This window comes from Puma concolor, chromosome A2 (genome assembly GCF_028749965.1).
Source record: "Puma concolor isolate L17-30 chromosome A2, mPumCon1.1.hap2, whole genome shotgun sequence".
Lineage (NCBI taxonomy): Eukaryota > Metazoa > Chordata > Mammalia > Carnivora > Felidae > Puma > Puma concolor.
The window spans coordinates 23,961,266-23,978,886 of NC_141668.1; the positions used below are offsets into that span (position 1 = coordinate 23,961,266).

At 38.6% G+C, this 17,621-nt stretch overlaps 1 protein-coding gene across 6 annotated transcripts in view; it reads right to left on the minus strand.

Moving 5' to 3' along the window:
• The window catches only part of NRF1 (nuclear respiratory factor 1), a 145,618-nt gene that overhangs the window by 91,174 nt on the left and 36,823 nt on the right, over nucleotides 1-17,621 (minus strand). For all 6 annotated transcript variants that reach the window (XM_086690386.1, XM_086690368.1, XM_086690349.1 and 3 more), the window contains exon 2: nucleotides 3,676-3,907. In XM_086690386.1, the coding sequence (XP_086546512.1) occupies nucleotides 3,676-3,898 (223 nt within the window). In that variant the 5' untranslated portion in view covers nucleotides 3,899-3,907. The remainder of the gene's footprint in view (nucleotides 1-3,675; nucleotides 3,908-17,621) is intronic.

Below are 17,621 nucleotides of genomic sequence, written 5' to 3' on the forward strand. Positions count from 1 at the left end.
AAAACGATTGGCAATACCAAATCTGGTATGGATTGGAAGCAAAAGGCACTCTAACATATTGCTTGTGGGAATGTAAGTTCATACAACGATCTGGAAAGACATTTGGAACATTTAGTAAAGTTGAAAATGTGCCCATCTTTGCCCTCTATTTCTCCTCTTGGGTATACCCTTCAGCATTGTTTTCAAACTGCAGGTTTCTGTTCTTTGGTGGTTCATGAGTAATTTGGGTTTTTTTTTTTTTTTGTATTTTGTGTTTTTTAAAATAAAATGGAATGAAGTGAAAGATTCTAGAACATATCAGAGAGCATGCCACTTGCAGAGGGGTGTTACTCCATGAGAAACTTACTCAGTTATATGTGCATTCATTTCTCCTAGATTACAATGTAAAATGTATCACTGTGGGAACTGTCGAGAGTTTGAAAACCAATGCCAAAAGAAACTCTCACAATTGGTACAAGAAAACACAAAATAATTTTCATTTGCAGCTATTGTAATAGCAAAAACTTATACAACCTAAATGTTATAATGATATATGACGTATTTAGATGATGAATGGAATACCAAATAACAGTTAAAATAAAACTGCCACATTATCAATATGAATGAAATCTCAAAAAAAAAAACAAAACTGAATAAACAATGTTACACAGAGAGAGGATTAGAAATGATATCATTTATATAAAATTTAACGCAATGCAAACCAGGTTCAGTATTATTTATTGATACATAGGTGTACAGCAGAAGTATAAAAGAAATGCATGAGAATGAGAAAAATCAAATTTAGAATAGCGGTTACCTCAGTGGAGGGAGAGAAAAGAATAGGATTAGAAAAGCAGCAACCTGCTTCCCTTCCCTCTCCATTCACCTTACTTCATTATTTCCTCCAGAGTCCTCAGTGCTCTTTATTTTACTTTATTATTTGTACCCTTCTCTCCACCACTGGTCTGTAAGCTACTGTAAGAGCAAGCTCCTGCCTGTCTTGTTTGTAGTGGCTATACATAGTGACAGAGAGTATATAGTAATTCCTCAATAATTGCTGAATGGTTAAATGGTATATCATTTCTACTAGCTAGGCCTCAGTTTCCACATTTGCCACATGAAAGCGTTAGATTAGACTCCTTTCCTAATTTTAACACTATGACAATTCAGCACATACAGTAATGTAGCAAAACTCTGTCTCAAAAGCATCTTCCTTCCTAGGAAAGAAGTTGACCTGGATTCATTATGTTAGGATGCCCTCTTCTGGGAAGTATAAAAATTTCAAAAATATATTTTGCAAACATTTCATGTGTTCCTGCCACTAAGTTTTATTTTAAAATCACAATTCTAGAAATACACAGTGGATAATAACTGATAGTAATTAGATCGTTTTTCATTACACTTGTCTTCTTCTCTTTAAACATAGCAAATACTAAAAAGATGAAATATGTTGGCTATTCCCGATAATTGATTTACTGTTCAGCTTTCCCTAAATATCTTATAAGGTCAATGTTCCTTATACAGTATCAAACCCATCCAGGCATGGCTTACATGGAGTCTTCCACACAGTGTTTAACATACAATGTAAATAGCAAAGAGAATGGTACAAAATATAGCCCAGCTTTAAGTAATTTAGTGGCCCAGAACATCTCAAAACCTTAAATTGGATTAAGATAATACAGGATTTCTAGTGTCCTCAGGCATCTGGCAGAAGCAAAGAAAAATCCTCTCTAGAGGACAATAATATTATTCTAGACCCCAAATTATTTCTAAAAGTAAATTTCCAAACACACCATCCGGCATTCATTTAAATATAAACCAATACATAAAGAGAAAAACTAATGTAAACAAGAAATAGCACTAACAACATATAACAGGAAAAGACTCACGGGCACTTCAGACAGTAGAATTACCAAATATACTATAAAATCATGATGCTTACTTCACTCACAGAGAATAAAAAACTTTTTTTCTACTACAACTAGAAACTATAATAGTACAAATTTGGGGAGAAAAAAACATACTAGAAATTCTAAAACAAGAAAAAAAAAACTGTATTACTAAAATTAGCTTTCTCAGTGATCTCAGTGGACAGATTTAAAAGCACCTTAGACACAGTTGAAGAGAAAAATTAATAAACTGGAAAAGAATTTGAAGAAACTCAGTCCACAGACTGAAGCATAAAGAGACAAAATGATAGTAATACAGAATAGAAGGTAAGAGACATAAAGGACTCGATGAGAAAAACTAACATATTTAATTGGAATCATAGAAGGAACAGATGGAATGGAGCAAAGGCAAAACTTGAAGCAAAATCTATAGTGACTAAGATTTTCTGGAACTGATGAAAGACATCAATACACAGATTCAAGATGTTCAAAGAATCCTAAACAATTAAATGAGAAGTCCAGAGCCAGATATAGCACAAAAACTGAACACAGGAAAACCAAACCAAACCAAACCAAACCAAACCAAAAGACAGAGACGATCTTAAGAACAGTGGGAGGTGGGGTCTGTGTGGGAGATAACCTTCAAAGGAGCAGCTGTTAGAATAAAGGAGTTGAATTCCAAAAAGCAAGGATGGAAGCCAGGACAGTGGAAACAGTTTCTTAAATATGAGGGGGGGGGGGGGGGAATAAGTACCAACCTAGAATTCTATACCCAGTAAGAACATCCTTCGAGACTGAAGGTTAAATAAGAACATTCTCAGACAAATAAAAACTGAGAGACTTCCATGATGAAGGAAATACTAAATGGTATCTTTAAGTAGAAGAAAAATTCTCAGAAGGCAAGTTGGACATAAAGGAAAAAGTGAACACTGGGGTGCCTGGGTGGCTCAGTTGGTTAAACTTCCAACTTCAGCTCAGGTCATGATCTCACGGTTCATGAGTTCAAGCCCCATGTCAGGCTCTGTGCTGACAGCTCAGAGCCAGACGCCTGCTTCAGATTCTGTTTCCCTCTCTCTCTGCCCCTCCCTCACTCATAGTCTATCTCTGTCTCTCTCTCAAATAAATAAAACCTTAAAAATTTTTTAAAAACGAACACTAACAATGGATAAAACAAAAAATAATGTCTTGTATGGCTTAAAATATACAAAGAATCAATACACAGAACAACAAGAGCATATAGGTCAGGATCAGGGGAATAAAATCCGAGTGTTCCAAGAAAATTGCATTATCCCTAAGAGGACAAAAGTACCAGTTACAGAAGACTTCGAAATAAGTTAAAGATGTATTATAATTTCTAGGGGTACCACTCATCATAAAAATATGTATAACTTCCAAACTGACAAGAAAAAAAATTAAAAATTTTCCAGTCCCTCCAAAACATGAAGGAAATATAAACAAAGAATAAGTGGGATGAAGAGAAAGCATACAATAAACATGATAAATTTAAATCGAAATATACCAGTGACTACATTCAATGTAAATGGACTAAATGCTTCAGTTAAAAAGTCAAAAGATTGCTGGAATGGATGAAAAAACAAAAACAGTCATATCGTTAATAGTATATGATTCTAAAGCTTCAGTCTCAGTATAATACAAGCACAAGTTGTAAATGCAAGGTTTAAAAAAAAAATCATGAAGGTATGATATGGAGATGTATGTGAGAGTGCCTGCATCCTAGGCCCTTTCAGATATGCACAATACCAGAGGTAAGCGAAAAATAAAGAGCATCTGATCCAAACAACATTACCTGCAGCAGCCAGATGAGCGGTGACCTCATCAGCCGCTGTGGAGTTGAGTATGTCTGAATCATCGTAAGAGGTGTCCTCAGGAGAAGAAGGAGAGTCTTCATCAGCACTCAGCATACTGTGCTCAGTGTAGGTGGCCACATGGACCTGCTGTACTTGTTGGGCAACTGCATGGGCTTCTATGGTAGCCATGTGTTCAGTTTGGGTCACTCCGTGTTCCTCCATGAAGATTTACTGTCAGAAAAAAAGGCAAAGAACAGAATTCAGTGTGTAATATAACACAATGCTTATACTAAGCAATATTTTCCTCAAGAGCAGAGGAAGGCTACAATTTCACTACATACCTCACCACACCAAGTCATAGGAAATGGAAAGCACCATTCAAATATACCTAAAAATGGTAGAATGTTTCCCTGATGTAAAACCATTCTGATGAAAATTCGCTGTGCTAATTTTATGCCTCAGGTCACAAAACCGTAAGTACTCTTGATATCACATATAATAATGAAAAGATACTTTAAAGAACAATAAAAAGATACTTTAAAGATCTTGATGACTCACATTTGAAATTGTAGACATAAAAACACTTAGTAAGTGGGGCATGTGGGTGGCTCATTTGGTGAAGCATGCAACTGTTGATTTCAGCTCAGGTCATCATCTCATGGTTTGGTTTGTGGGATCAAGCCCTGTGTCGGGCTTGTGCTGATAACATGGCACCTGCTTGGGATTCTCTCTCCCTCTCTCTCTGCCTCTCCCCCATTTACATGTGTGCGCACGCGCACTTTCGCTCTCCCTCTCAAAATAAATAAACTTAAAAAAAAAACAGGAAGTAAGTGAATACTTAACATTTTCTTTGTATTTCAGACAAATGGAAGTTAAGCTTTATTCTTCCCAAAAATAAATCACTTAAAATGGTCTTTCTGCTTATAAAACTGTGCTTCTTATAAACCTTGATATGATAAAGTAATTTTTTAAGTTTATTTATTTTGAGAGAGAGAGAGAGAGACAGAGCAGGGGAGGGGCAGAGAGGGAGAGAGAGAATCTCAAGCAGGCTCTGCACTATCAGCACAGGGCCTGACATGAAGCTTTATCTCACGAACTGTGAGATCATGACCTGAGCTAAAATCAAGAGTCCAACACTCAACCGACTCAGCCACCCAGGTGCCCCATGATGCAGTAATTTATAAAGTAGTAACATAAAGGTTTGTACTTCTATGGCAATTTTAATCTGTCCCCTCTTCCCCCTCAACCTACGGAAGTGTGTTATCCTTAAAAATTTTTTTGAAGCAAACATACATATGTTCATATACAAAAGTCAATTGCTTTCCTATATACCAATAAACAAATAGAATTTGAATGTAAAACACGATGCCATTTACATTAGCAGGCGAACAAAAAACCAAAAAAACCAATAAACAAAAACCAGAATACTTAGGTATATATCTAACAAAATATGGGCACGATCTATTTGAGGAAAACTACAAAACTCTGATGAAGGAAATCAAAGAAGAACTAAATAATAGAAACAGATTCCATGTTCATGGATAGGAAGATTCAATATTGTCAAGATGTCCTAAATCGACCCATGGATTCAATGCAATCCCAACTGGAATCCCAGCAAGTTATTTTATGAATATCAAAACTGACTCTAAAGTTTATGTGGAAAGGTAAAAGACCCAGAATAGCAAACATGGCACTGAAGAACAAAGCTGGAAGATTGATACTACTCTGTTTCAGGACTTACTAAAGCTACAGTAATCAAAGCAATGTGGAATTAGTGAAAGAACAAACAAATCAATGGAACAGAATAGAGAGACCAGAAATAGATCCCCATAAATACAGTCAACTGATCTTTGACAAACAAGCAAAGGCAATACAATGGAGCCAAAAGAGTCTCCTCAACAAATGGTGCTAGAACAACTGGGCATCACATGTCAAAAGTGACTCTCGACAGACTTTACACCCTTCCAAAAATTAACTCAAAATGGATCATAGACCAAAATTAACATGGAAGACTATAAGACTCCTAGAAAATAACATAGGAGAGAAGTTAAGTGAACTTTGCTATGGTGATGACTTTTTACAGACAACATCAAATGCTTGATCCATGAAAGAAATAATTGAGAAGCTGGACATCATTAAAAATTTCTGCTCTATGAAAAGTACTTCCTATGAAGATAATGAGAACACGAGTCACAGACTAGGAGAAGATATCTGTGAAAGTCATTGGATAAAGGACAATTTTCCAAAATATACAAAGAACTCTTAAAACTAAACCATAAGAAAATGAACCACCTGATTAAAAAATGGCGAAAGACCTGAACAGACACCTCACCAAAAAGTTATACAGATGGCGGATAAGCATGTGAAAAGATGTCTGATCATGTCATTAGGGAATTGTAAATTAAAACAGTGAGATAATAATATACATCTACTGGAATGGCTAAAATCCAAAACACCAATACTACCAAATGCTGGTTAGGATGTGAAGCAACAGCAATTCTTATTTATTAATGGTGGGAATGCAAAATGGTATAGACACTGTGGGAGATCGTTTGGAAGTTTACAACAAAACTAAATATATTCTTATAAATTTTTTTTTTAATGTTTATTTATTTTTGGGACAGAGAGAGACAGAGCATGAACGGGGGAGGGGCAGAGAGAGAGGGAGACACAGAATCGGAAACAGGCTCCAGTCTCTGAGCCACCAGCCCAGAGCCTGACGCGGGGCTCGAACTCACGGACCGCGAGATCGTGACCTGGCTGAAGTCGGATGCTTAACCGACTGCGCCACCCAGGCGCCCCAAAACTAAATATATTCTTAACACACAATCCAGTAATTGTGGTCTTTGGTATTTACCAAAGAAGTTAAAAACTTATGTCCACAAAAAAAAAAAAACCTGTTAAGAGATGTTTACATCATATTCATAATTGTTATACCTGGGAAGTAACTGAAATATCCTTCAGTAGGTGGATATCCAGTCAACAGAATGAATAAATCAACTGTGGAACATCCAGATAATGGAATATTATTCAGCATTACAAAGACATGAGCTATTAAGCTATGAAAAGACATGGAGGAACCTTAAATGCATAGCTAAGTGAAAGAAGTCAATGTTAAAAGGCTACAAATTGTATGACTACAACTATATGAAAGGTCTGGAAAAGGCAGAACTATGGAGACAGTAAAAGAATTGGTGGTTGCCAGGGATGAGGGGGAAGAAAGAATCAAAAGGTGGAGCACAAATTCCGTAGGGTGGTAAAACTACTGCGTATGATACTATAAATGGTAGAAAATGTGTCATGCATTTATCAAACCATAGAACGAAAACACAAACAGTAAGCCATAATGTGAATTATGGGATGATAATGGTGTGGCAGTGTAGGCTGACCTATTAGAACAAATGCACCACTCTGGTATGGAGGATGTTGGTACTGGGGGAGGCTGTGCCGGTGTGGGGGTGAGGGGGGTCCATGGGGAAACTATGCTCTCCCCTCTATGTGTCAATTATACCTCAATAAAGGTTAAAAAAGAAAAGAAGTTCTGACACATGCTACCACATAGATGAACTTGAAGACACGCTAAGGGAAATAAGCCAGTCCAAAAGGACAAATCCTGTGTGATGGATTCCACTTATATGAGGTCTCTGAAGCAGTCAAATTCATAGACAGAGAGCAGAAGGGTGGTTGCAAGGGGTTGAGAGGGGAGGGAAAACAGAGGGGCTGTCTCACAGGACAGAGTTTCAGTTTTGCAAGATGAAAAGAGTTCTGGAGGTTACACGGCAATATAAACGTACTTGACACTACTGAACTGTATACTACGAAATGGTTAAGGTGGTGGGTACATTTTATGTTATGCAGATTTTTCCACAATTAAAAAAAAAAAATCATCCCTGACATCAGTGTAACTACTGTGTGAAGGATAAATGAATGACATCATAGAGCAGAACAATAAAACTAGCCCTTATTATCTTAAAAAAAAACTTTGCATATTGTTTGATTAAAAAAAAAAAAGAAGAATACAGGGGCACCTCAGTGGCTCAGTTGGTGAAGTGTCCAACTCTTGGTTTCAGTTCAGGTCATGATCTCATGGTTTGTGGGATCAAGCCCTGCGTCGGGCTCTGCACTGACAGCATGGAACCTGCTTGGGATTCTCTCTCCCCCTCTCTCTGCCCCCCCACCCCGCTCATACTGTCTCTCTCTCTCTCAAAATAAATAAATAAACTTAAAAAAATATTTAAAAAGAGTACAATACTCTGAAACAAGTCAGTCAAAGACAAATGCTATGATTTCACTCATATGTGGAATTTAAGAAACAAAACAAGCGAACAAAGAAAAAAAGAGACAAACCAAGAAACAGACTCTTAACTATAGAGAACAAACAGATGGTTACCAGAAGGCAGGGGGATGGGGGGAATACATGAAGGGAATTAAGAGTCACTGAGTAATGTATGGAATTGTTAAATCACTACATTGTACACCTGAAACTAATATAACACTGCATGTTAACTATACTGGAATTAAAATTTAAAAATAATTTTAATTAAAAAAATTCTTAAAGGTAAAATTTCTCAGTCAAGAGTATATATATTTTAAATTTTGATGCTTACTGACAAGCTGAGTGTTTAATCTCTACTTGTATAACCCACCCAGCCACCCACCCCCAATCTGGAATTCAACCAGCATGCAACAGAATAAATACAGCACGGCATATCTAGAGTTTACCAGTAAAAAAAGAAAGGCAGCCAGACAGCTATAACCCTTATGGCTATAAGTAAGAAGAACATACTTATCTGTTCAAGCAAAATTCTTCTATCATTTTTATTCTACTCTATTGTAAAACTCTCCTTTTCCTTCTTTGAAGACTTCTGAGATCCTTGGTTTCTCTGAGTGATTGCTTTGTTTCTTTCTTTTCCCTAGAGGCCTACCCCTACCCTTATCCCTCCAGAGAGCTTTCTTAAGCCCCATCTTGTCATGTCTTTGTTCTTCAGGTCAACTGGTTCCATGTAGATGATGACCAGATCTTCGCCTTTCAGAGAGGCTCTTGATTTCTGTTTAATATTCTTGTGTTGTGTCCAAAAAAAATTTTTTTTGCTCTAACTTTTTATTACCTCTGTCACTCTCACACCACTATACGTATAACAACTCATCCTTCTAACTCTGATTCCTAACTTTGGGGCTATTCCATTATCTCAAGGAGTATTCTCTATTTCAAAATAAAATTCACTTTAATTACAAAATAAAACCACCACATGACGTCTCAAATCTACAAAGGTCAGGAATCACTGATTATCATTTGACCCCCCCTCTTTCCACACGTTCTTTCTGCTTGAGGTCATCTCCCCAGCCCTGTATCTCTGTGTGGCATAATGCTTTCATGATTGTTTCTTCAAATGGAGCTTTGGAAGACACCTGGTAAAATGACATGTATTTAATAAGAGAAAAAAAATTTTTTAAAAAAAGGTAAAACGGTAACATTTGGGAAATGTGGGTAATGAGAGATCTTTATACTATTTTTGCAACTTTTCTAAAAATCTAAAATTATGTTGAAATAATTTTTTTCTTTTCTTCCTCTTCTCCTCCTCCTCCTCCTCCCCCTACTTTTCCTTCTTCTTCTTCTTTTCTTCTTCTTTAAAGAAAGCTATCTAGTAAGGTTTCTTCCATATCCTAAGTTTGGTGCGTTTCAGAATATTCAAGGGACTATATATCCTATCTCCCAGGTTTGCACATATCCAAAATGCAATTTGGACACACTATTTTTTTTTTAAATTTTTTTTTTTAACGTTTATTCATTTTTTTTGGGACAGAGAGAGACAGAGCATGAACGGGGGAGGGGCAGAGAGAGAGGGAGACACAGAATCGGAAACAGGCTCCAGGCTCTGAGCCATCAGCCCAGAGCCCGACGCGGGGCTCGAACTCACGGACCGCGAGATCGTGACCTGGCTGAAGTCGGACGCTCAACCGACTGCGCCACCCACGCGCCCCTGGACACACTATTTAAGTTGCACAATTAAACACAATATACGAGAGGAAAACACCATGAAAATACTGTTTTTCCATCCATTTCACTGTTCTAGAGTGAGAGACAAACTACGTAGGTCATTTTTAATTCTGGGTTCTTCAAAATTGTTTTTAAATGATTTGGGATTAGATGGCAATCTAACTGCCTTTCAAAGGGATTTGTCCACCATGCACGTGGTGTAATGGATTTCCATTTTTTCCTGCAGAATGCGGTCCGCGGCATAAATCAATACGGCAGTCTATTTCACAGGCCTGTCACTTGTGCCCAGTGCCTCATCACTTTCCACCTCTCTCCCCATCCCACCCTGCAGCCTCTCTAACCATTTCTTTCAGCACTCTGTAAAAAGCAAAGGCAAAGGTATTTCAGACTTCTGTGAACCAGAGAGGGATACTTGTAAATGCTGCTTTCGACGTTTTCATAAAATAACACATAAAATAGGGTGTTTAAAGCCAGATATGACTGGCGCGCGCGCACACACACACACACTGCTGGAGGTCATCATTTCTAGTAAACCATTTTAGCTTTCATCCATGCGGAGTCAGATTCTGCAGACAGCAAAACTGATAGGAAATGCTAATAAATGAAAACAGATAGTAAGAATGTTTAAAAACAGCACAGACTATTATCAGATTGTCCAGGACGCTTGGGATAAGTTACTTAACCCATAAGCCTCAATTTCAACATTTGTTTTTAAGTGAAAAGAAAACGATAGTACCTGTCCTCAAAGCATATGAGGTTAAACGATATCATCCAGATAAAGTGAAAAACACAATGCTCAGGCACATAAATGCTCAATATTAATGATGATGATGACATCAGAATTCCTCATACCCTTTATGGTCATACCCTTCTTGACTCAATACCTGACTAGTCTTGCAAGGACTGGGCCTCAATTTCTTTATCTTTATATGAGACATCCAGCTCTGATAATATGGTTTTCTTGTGTGCAAGATTTTGAGTCGGGCATCTAAAAAGCCCTTCCTTATTATACTAACTCTGGCAACTGAGATACTGTCCTCCTAGACATAAGGAAACAGTAGAGAACCCACAACTCCAGCCTAATTGCATGAGAGTGCACAAAATGGAGAGCTAGTAGATGAACCTACAGTGACTCCTCCAAACAGATGTGAGAAGCAAGGTGAAAGCAACTTGTCACTCTAGATACCGCATCCAAATGAAGGTACATGTGGGGCCAGTGATGTTCAGCAGATTAGTCAACACTCCATTCAAGAAAGTCATTCCCCAAAACAATAACATTGCATTTAATAAGTTTACTAAAGCCTTTCTTTCTTAGCTGGATCATCATGGGGTTGGGAAGGAGTGGTCTGGTACAGAGGAGTTCCTGCTCTTGCCATTCTGGGCCAGGAAGGGCGAGACTGAAAGGTAATGAAAAAGGCCCAGAAAAACGGATTTGCCTGTCTCCAAGCACCCTGGCAGTTGAAGTCAATAATGCCTAGGAAGCTACCGGAATTTGGATGACACATCCAACAGAGTTCAATTTAATCTAATCCACACACAATGGGTAAGATTAAGTGTAGAATATTTAAAAAAATCAAAGTATAAAGAGCAGGCCAGGAAATCCAATCGAGGTATAACTTAACGTAAAGGAAACCACTCGGCTAATCAATAGCATTATCATATCAAAAGAAAAACTGCCAAGAACTGCCGAAGGGAAAATCTCAGAGCCAGGCTGCGTCCACAGTCCAAACCAGGCAGAGTAAAACCGAGAGGTTCAACCTATATTCTCGGACATGTCCAGAATCTAAACTCCATAACTAGGATAGAAATTTCGCTCGACAGAAGAGCCTTTCTCAAGAAAGCCTAAAGTTAACAGTAGAATTTGATTCTTGGGGGAATGCAAAGTAATGGATCAAAATCTCAACACAGCAGGAAAAAAAAAAACTGCACAAGAAAGTCAAGGTGAAAAGAGCAGCACAGGTAAAATGTAGCTTAATTCTGAGTAATAAGTGGAGCTTAAGACAAGAAGAATCCATTTGATCTTCCTAGGAATATTCTCTTTCAAATAGCCCACTGGTGATACCAGACTTGAAAAAAATATCCTCCCACACCACTGTGCTCTCCAAAGAGGGAGAAAAAATGAAGCCACAGTCATGTAGGCAGTTGACTGTTTTCCATTTTCAGACTCCAACTATAGGTAAAAATGCAGAAAATTAAATGTAGTACAAAATAGAATGTAAGGGTTATGAACCATGACCATGTAAAAGCACAGATAAAACTGAGAGAAATGAGGAAGAAGGGGTGGGGGAGTGGAGGAATGGCTAGGAGCACTGACATCCCATCTTCATGCAGTGAGGGAGTCAGGAGATGCTATTAAGAGCTAATGGAAGGGGCACCTCAGTGGCTCAGTTGGACTCTTGATTTCAACTCAGGTCATGATCCCAGGGTCGTGGGATCAAGACCCCCATCGGGATCTGTGCTGAGTGTGGAGTCTGCTTAAGATTCTCTCTTTCTTTCTCTCCCTCTCTCTCTCTCTGTGCCTCCCCCCTATTCACACTCTCTATCAAAAAAAAAAAGGCGGGGGGCGCCTGGGTGGCTCAGTCGGTTGAGCGTCCGACTTCAGCTCAGGTCATGATCTCACAGTTCATGGGTTCGAACCCCACATCAGGCTCTGTGCTGACTGCTTGCTCAGAGCCTGGAGCCTGCTTCCGATTCTGTCTCCTTCTCTCTCTGTCCCTCCCTCGCTCACGCTTTGTCTCACTCTAGCTCTCAAACAAAAAAAATAAAGGTAAAAAAAAAAATTTTTTTTAATAAAAAAAAGAGCAAATGGAAGAACTCAGTATGACGATATAACCAACAAAACTAGAGGGGAGCACAGGGAACAGTGAGGTAATCCTTATACAGAAGGAAATAAAAAATGCCCACATCTGATAAACCAAGAAATGGTACTGACATATTATTTACAGTTACAGAGTGCTTATTGTTTGACAATATCATAAACAAAATTTAACTGTTTTATATATTTTATAGAGATATAAAAATGGTCAATCATCTCTGAAAAGTAGGACTTTTCAGGGGGTAGGGAAGAGTGTGGCAAAGGCCATTGATTTTTATTATAAATCCTTCTACTTGATTTTTTATCATGAGTGTTTACTTTGGCTTCTACCAAAATAAACTTTTAAAACAAATAACTAGAAGATAGCCTTCCAAACTGAGCCTTTTGAAATTTAAGTGACATACTATAGCAAATTGTCACTAGAAAAATCAAATTCTTATCTTATGCTAAGAATCAAGAGAACAGCACAGATCAAGTTTAGAAATCATCTTGCCTTGCGTAAGAATAACTTCTTAATTTGGAGCATCTGAAAGTAACAACATTTTGTATGACTGCAATCACATAGTATTTTTCATTCTGATATGTTGACAAAATTTGTAGATATTCGTTAATATTAATAACAGCCCAAGAATCCAGTTAATAATAGTGCTGTTATATAATATGTGAGAAAAAAAGCTCACTACACGACATCATAATGACTTACGGATGAGTATTCGCAGTATTGTCAAAATAATACTGTAAGCTCACTGAAGGCAGCACTTGGGTCCATCAAGTCTCTATGAATAGCAGCTGTCATCATTTGCTCTTTAATAAATGTTTGGGTATATAATTGGTTGCATATTTTAATTACTAAAGCAAAACCCAGGCATTACAGTTTCTGTAGTTTCCCCATAAGGCTGTGATGGCTATTCATCTCTTGTCTTTCAGTCCCAAGCCCTTCTATTGTGCTGAAGTGCTGTCTACCCAGCTTTGGGCTGGGTCAGCAGCCAACCTTTACCAGACTTGCCTGCCAGTTTTCTGTTAGGTTTTACCAAGGGGAAGCAAAAGTGTGGACTAGGAGGAGGGAGGGACAGGGGATTTCCTTGTAGTTCTCATTCCTATCCATGTTGTTCCAGCAAAGCGGGCAGCTCTATCTCCCAGCTCCAGCTGCCCCTTCTCCCCTGGTGGGTGAGCACCAGCTGCCTGGCATCCCACTCGGACATCCGGCTACCAGCTGTGTGGGGGCCCCTCTGAACTCCGAGAGTCTTCTGCTCCTCTGGCCCTAGGGGTGGTGGCTGCCAGCAGTGGTTCTTAGTATCTGGACTACCTCGATGTCCACTTTTTGCCTCTTCAGTCTTCCAGCACCTGGGTAGCCCATTCCCAGAATTAAACGCCCTGAAATACCTCCTATGGTTTACTAGGCCTGGATTGATACAAAGGGAAGAAAATATGTACCCTCATCAGGAATAACTCAGAGGGTGCTGGTAAGCAGCAAAACTTTATACTGACTTGTATAAGTCAATACAACAAAATGTATTGATATTTTATATTGTCAATAAAGTAGATTCTAAGGACATTTTCCGGTAAGATTTCCACTAGGGTTTGTTTCCACACACTGATGGAAGGTGAACTCAAATCCTGAGTCTGATGAATCATTAAAACAAGGCTAAGTTAGAGAGTATAATATGAGTCATGAAGAGAGAAATGTAACACTTAGAAGTTAAGAGGGTAACAGACAGAAAGGGAGGTGGGAGATATAAATATAACCCTGTATGTGTTTGAGTGTATCTTACTTACTCTTTTTTTTTTTTTTAATTTTTAATAAGCTCTACACCCAACATGGGGCTTAAACTCAGGACCCTGAGATCAAGAGTTGCATGCTCTACCGTCTGAGCCAGCCGGATGCACCTATAAAAAGTCTAACATTCCAGACACCTCAAAATCAACATCACAGAAATACAATAAATGTATTTTTATGGAAATATTAGTGACAAACTATTATTCACAAAAATATTTGTCATATTATTCAATTAACAGACTAGTTTAGGTGTCTGGACCAATCAAAGAAGATGTGGCAGCGATGGCAGTTTTGACCTTCATCTACCGCTCTAAGCTCTTGGCAGACGGCACAGATCCTGCACATCTATTGAAAATCAACAGTGGGTACTATCTATAATTTCCAGTGTGGCTTGCAGCAATTTAGAGTTGTTATTTTTTTCTTAGAATAGAACCGGACACAAAGTGTACAAGGGTGTGCAAAGTCTCCTCTCCATTCCCCCTCATACCTGCTTAAAGGCTTAACCCCACTTCTATAGCGAGGTGGTTAAGAGTACAGAGTGTGAAGCTCAAGTATTATTGGATTCATGTCTTTGCCCTGCCATTCACTAGCACCTTAGACAAGTTCTACTTGACTTCTATGCCTTGGTTTCATCAGCTTTCTCAAATGGGGAGACTAATGGAACCTACTTAATAGAATTACTGAGGACCAAATAAGTTAATAGGCACAAGGGCTTAAAACGGGACATGGTATGTAACAAGTCCTATGTAAGTGTTACCTATTATTATTATCATTATTAATTCCACATAGAAATATAAGCAAAGCATAGAAATGCCAAAAGGAAAGTTACATGATTTATTGTTATATTGGGGGAAAAATGCTTATAGATCACAAACCAAAAGGTTTTGGCCAGGGGCACCTGGCTGGCTGTCAGTGGAACATGTGACTCTTGATCTCGGGGATGTGGGTTGGAGTCCCACACTAGGTGTAGAGATTACTTAAAAATAAAATCTTAGGAAAAAAAAAAAAGTTTGGGGCTTATAAGGACCTCTACCCAGAAGTAGTTCTTGACCTTTTTTGGATTATGAACCCTTCTGAGGATATGTGAAAGCTACAGACGTCCTCCCTATAAAAATGCATATATACACAGAATTTTCCAAAATATTTCAACATTCTTGGACTCAAATCACAGATTATTTCATGATCATGCATTTACACCAAAGCTGAAACACTAGAGGGTGCCACAACCAAAGAAAAATGTAAAGAAAGCACAGAGAATTTCAGATTGCTTAAAATTCTTCAACTGAAGCAAACATCCTTCCACAGAAAAGAAGAATGGGGTGAATCTACTTCACCCAATGCTTTAAAATACATGAACTCTTCTACAGGATCTAGATGAGCACCATCCAACAGAAATTTCTGCGACGGAAATGTTCTGAATTTGCACTGTCCAAAACAGAAGCCGCTAACCACGTGTGGCTATTGACCACGTGAAAATGTGACAACTATGACTAAGGCATTAAAATTAAAATTGTATTTAGTTTTAATTGATTTTTAACTTCAAAACCACATGTGGCTGTGGCTACCACACTGAAGAGTGCAGCTCTACATTCTATTTTTAAGTTTTGAAATGACTTGCTTCTAATCACAGGCATTATACAGCATTGTTAAAGAACTTTAAGGGGGCATCCATGAACATCCAGATAGAGGACTCACAAAAAGTCAGAGGACCAAAGGAACACAGCTCTCGGCTGCCTTCACTCCAGATTCTTTCTTTATACTGCAATTTAATCTGCTAAAAATAAAGCTAATGCTGACCCACCTGTCAGAGAACAGTAGTCTATCCACATTGTAAAACATCTCACAGCTCACAACCCTGTGTCAATCACGGTGCCCTGAATGAAAAAGGTACCTAACTGAATGCTGATGACAATGATAAGAAGGATTAGAAAATGCATTTGCAACTATTCGGATGCTTATTAACAGCCACGAATATCAATAAAAAGCAGGTGAGTTGCTGAAGCTATCCCCGGATTAGAAACACGGTGGATAGGGAGCTGAGTATGCCCAGGCATTTGCTAACGGTCAGAAAGCAGCTGGCCCTTTTTTGCAGAAAAATCATTTGTCCACAGCTGCTCCCCAAATCACCAAAAATCAAATTAGCGGTTGTCATGTGAGAGCAAGAATCAGAGACTGCCTCAATTTCCATTAAGGAGAAACAACTTAAATTGCCAGAAGTCCCATCCCTCCATCTCAGACAAGCACAAAGGACACTTTTATTTCAGATCCTGCTTTCTGTGAAATATAGCATTGTTGCCTGGCTGCCTCTGTGCTGGGCCTCAGTCCTGCTGGATCTGCCTTTACACAGCCGACATTCAGTTAAAGCGGTCTCTTAGATTCTGGCGGACCGTTCAACGCATCATTTTTCTCTTGAGGTAACTACGCTAACGCTGGTCTCTGGAGAAGATCATGAAGGAAGAAATGTCAGTACTACAGATGTAGGGACCTGCAAGTCAGTCATTCTCGCACTCGTTTTACAAATATTCACTGAACTCTTATCACGTGCTCCTAGATTATTTTAGCAACAGCAGTCCAAGGAAAACTATGGCTGGCAGCTCTTAACTTTTTATTTTTAGTTTAAAAAATGTATTGTTATAGAAGCAACTGTTTGGGCGATTGAGAAACACAGGTGAGAGAAACAAAAAAGAAACAGGAATCACTACAACCTGAGATGGCCACGTTACCAAGTTACCAATTTGGCCTATGCTTCTAGCATCCCTCTTCCCCCTGCGGCGGCGAAGCTTCTTATATGGTTGCTTTTGTTTTCTTCCTTTTAAAAACAAAAGTGTGGCTACAGTGCATATCCTATTTTACTTAAGATTTTATTTATTTATTTTATTTATTTTTTTTTTTTGGGACAGAGAGAGACAGAGCATGAACGGGGGAGGGGCAGAGAGAGAGGGAGACACAGAATCGGAAACAGGCTCCAGGCTCCGAGCCATCAGCCCAGAGCCTGACGCGGGGCTCGAACTCACGGACCGCGAGATCGTGACCTGGCTGAAGTCGGACGCTTAACCGACTGCGCCACCCAGGCGCCCCTTAAGATTTTATTTTTAAGTAATCTCTACACTCAACGTGGGGTTTGAACTCACGACCCTGAGATTAAGGGTGGCACACTCCACCGACTGAGCCAGCCAGGCGTCCCAAGTGCACATACCGTTTCATAAATATTTTAAAATTTAATACATAATAAAATTGTTCATGTTATTAACATTTTCAGACCATTTTTTAACGTTTACAGAGCATTCCCCTGTAAAACTGTACACTAGTTATTTTACTAATTCCCTAAAGTCAATGATTTAGGTTGTTTCCAAGT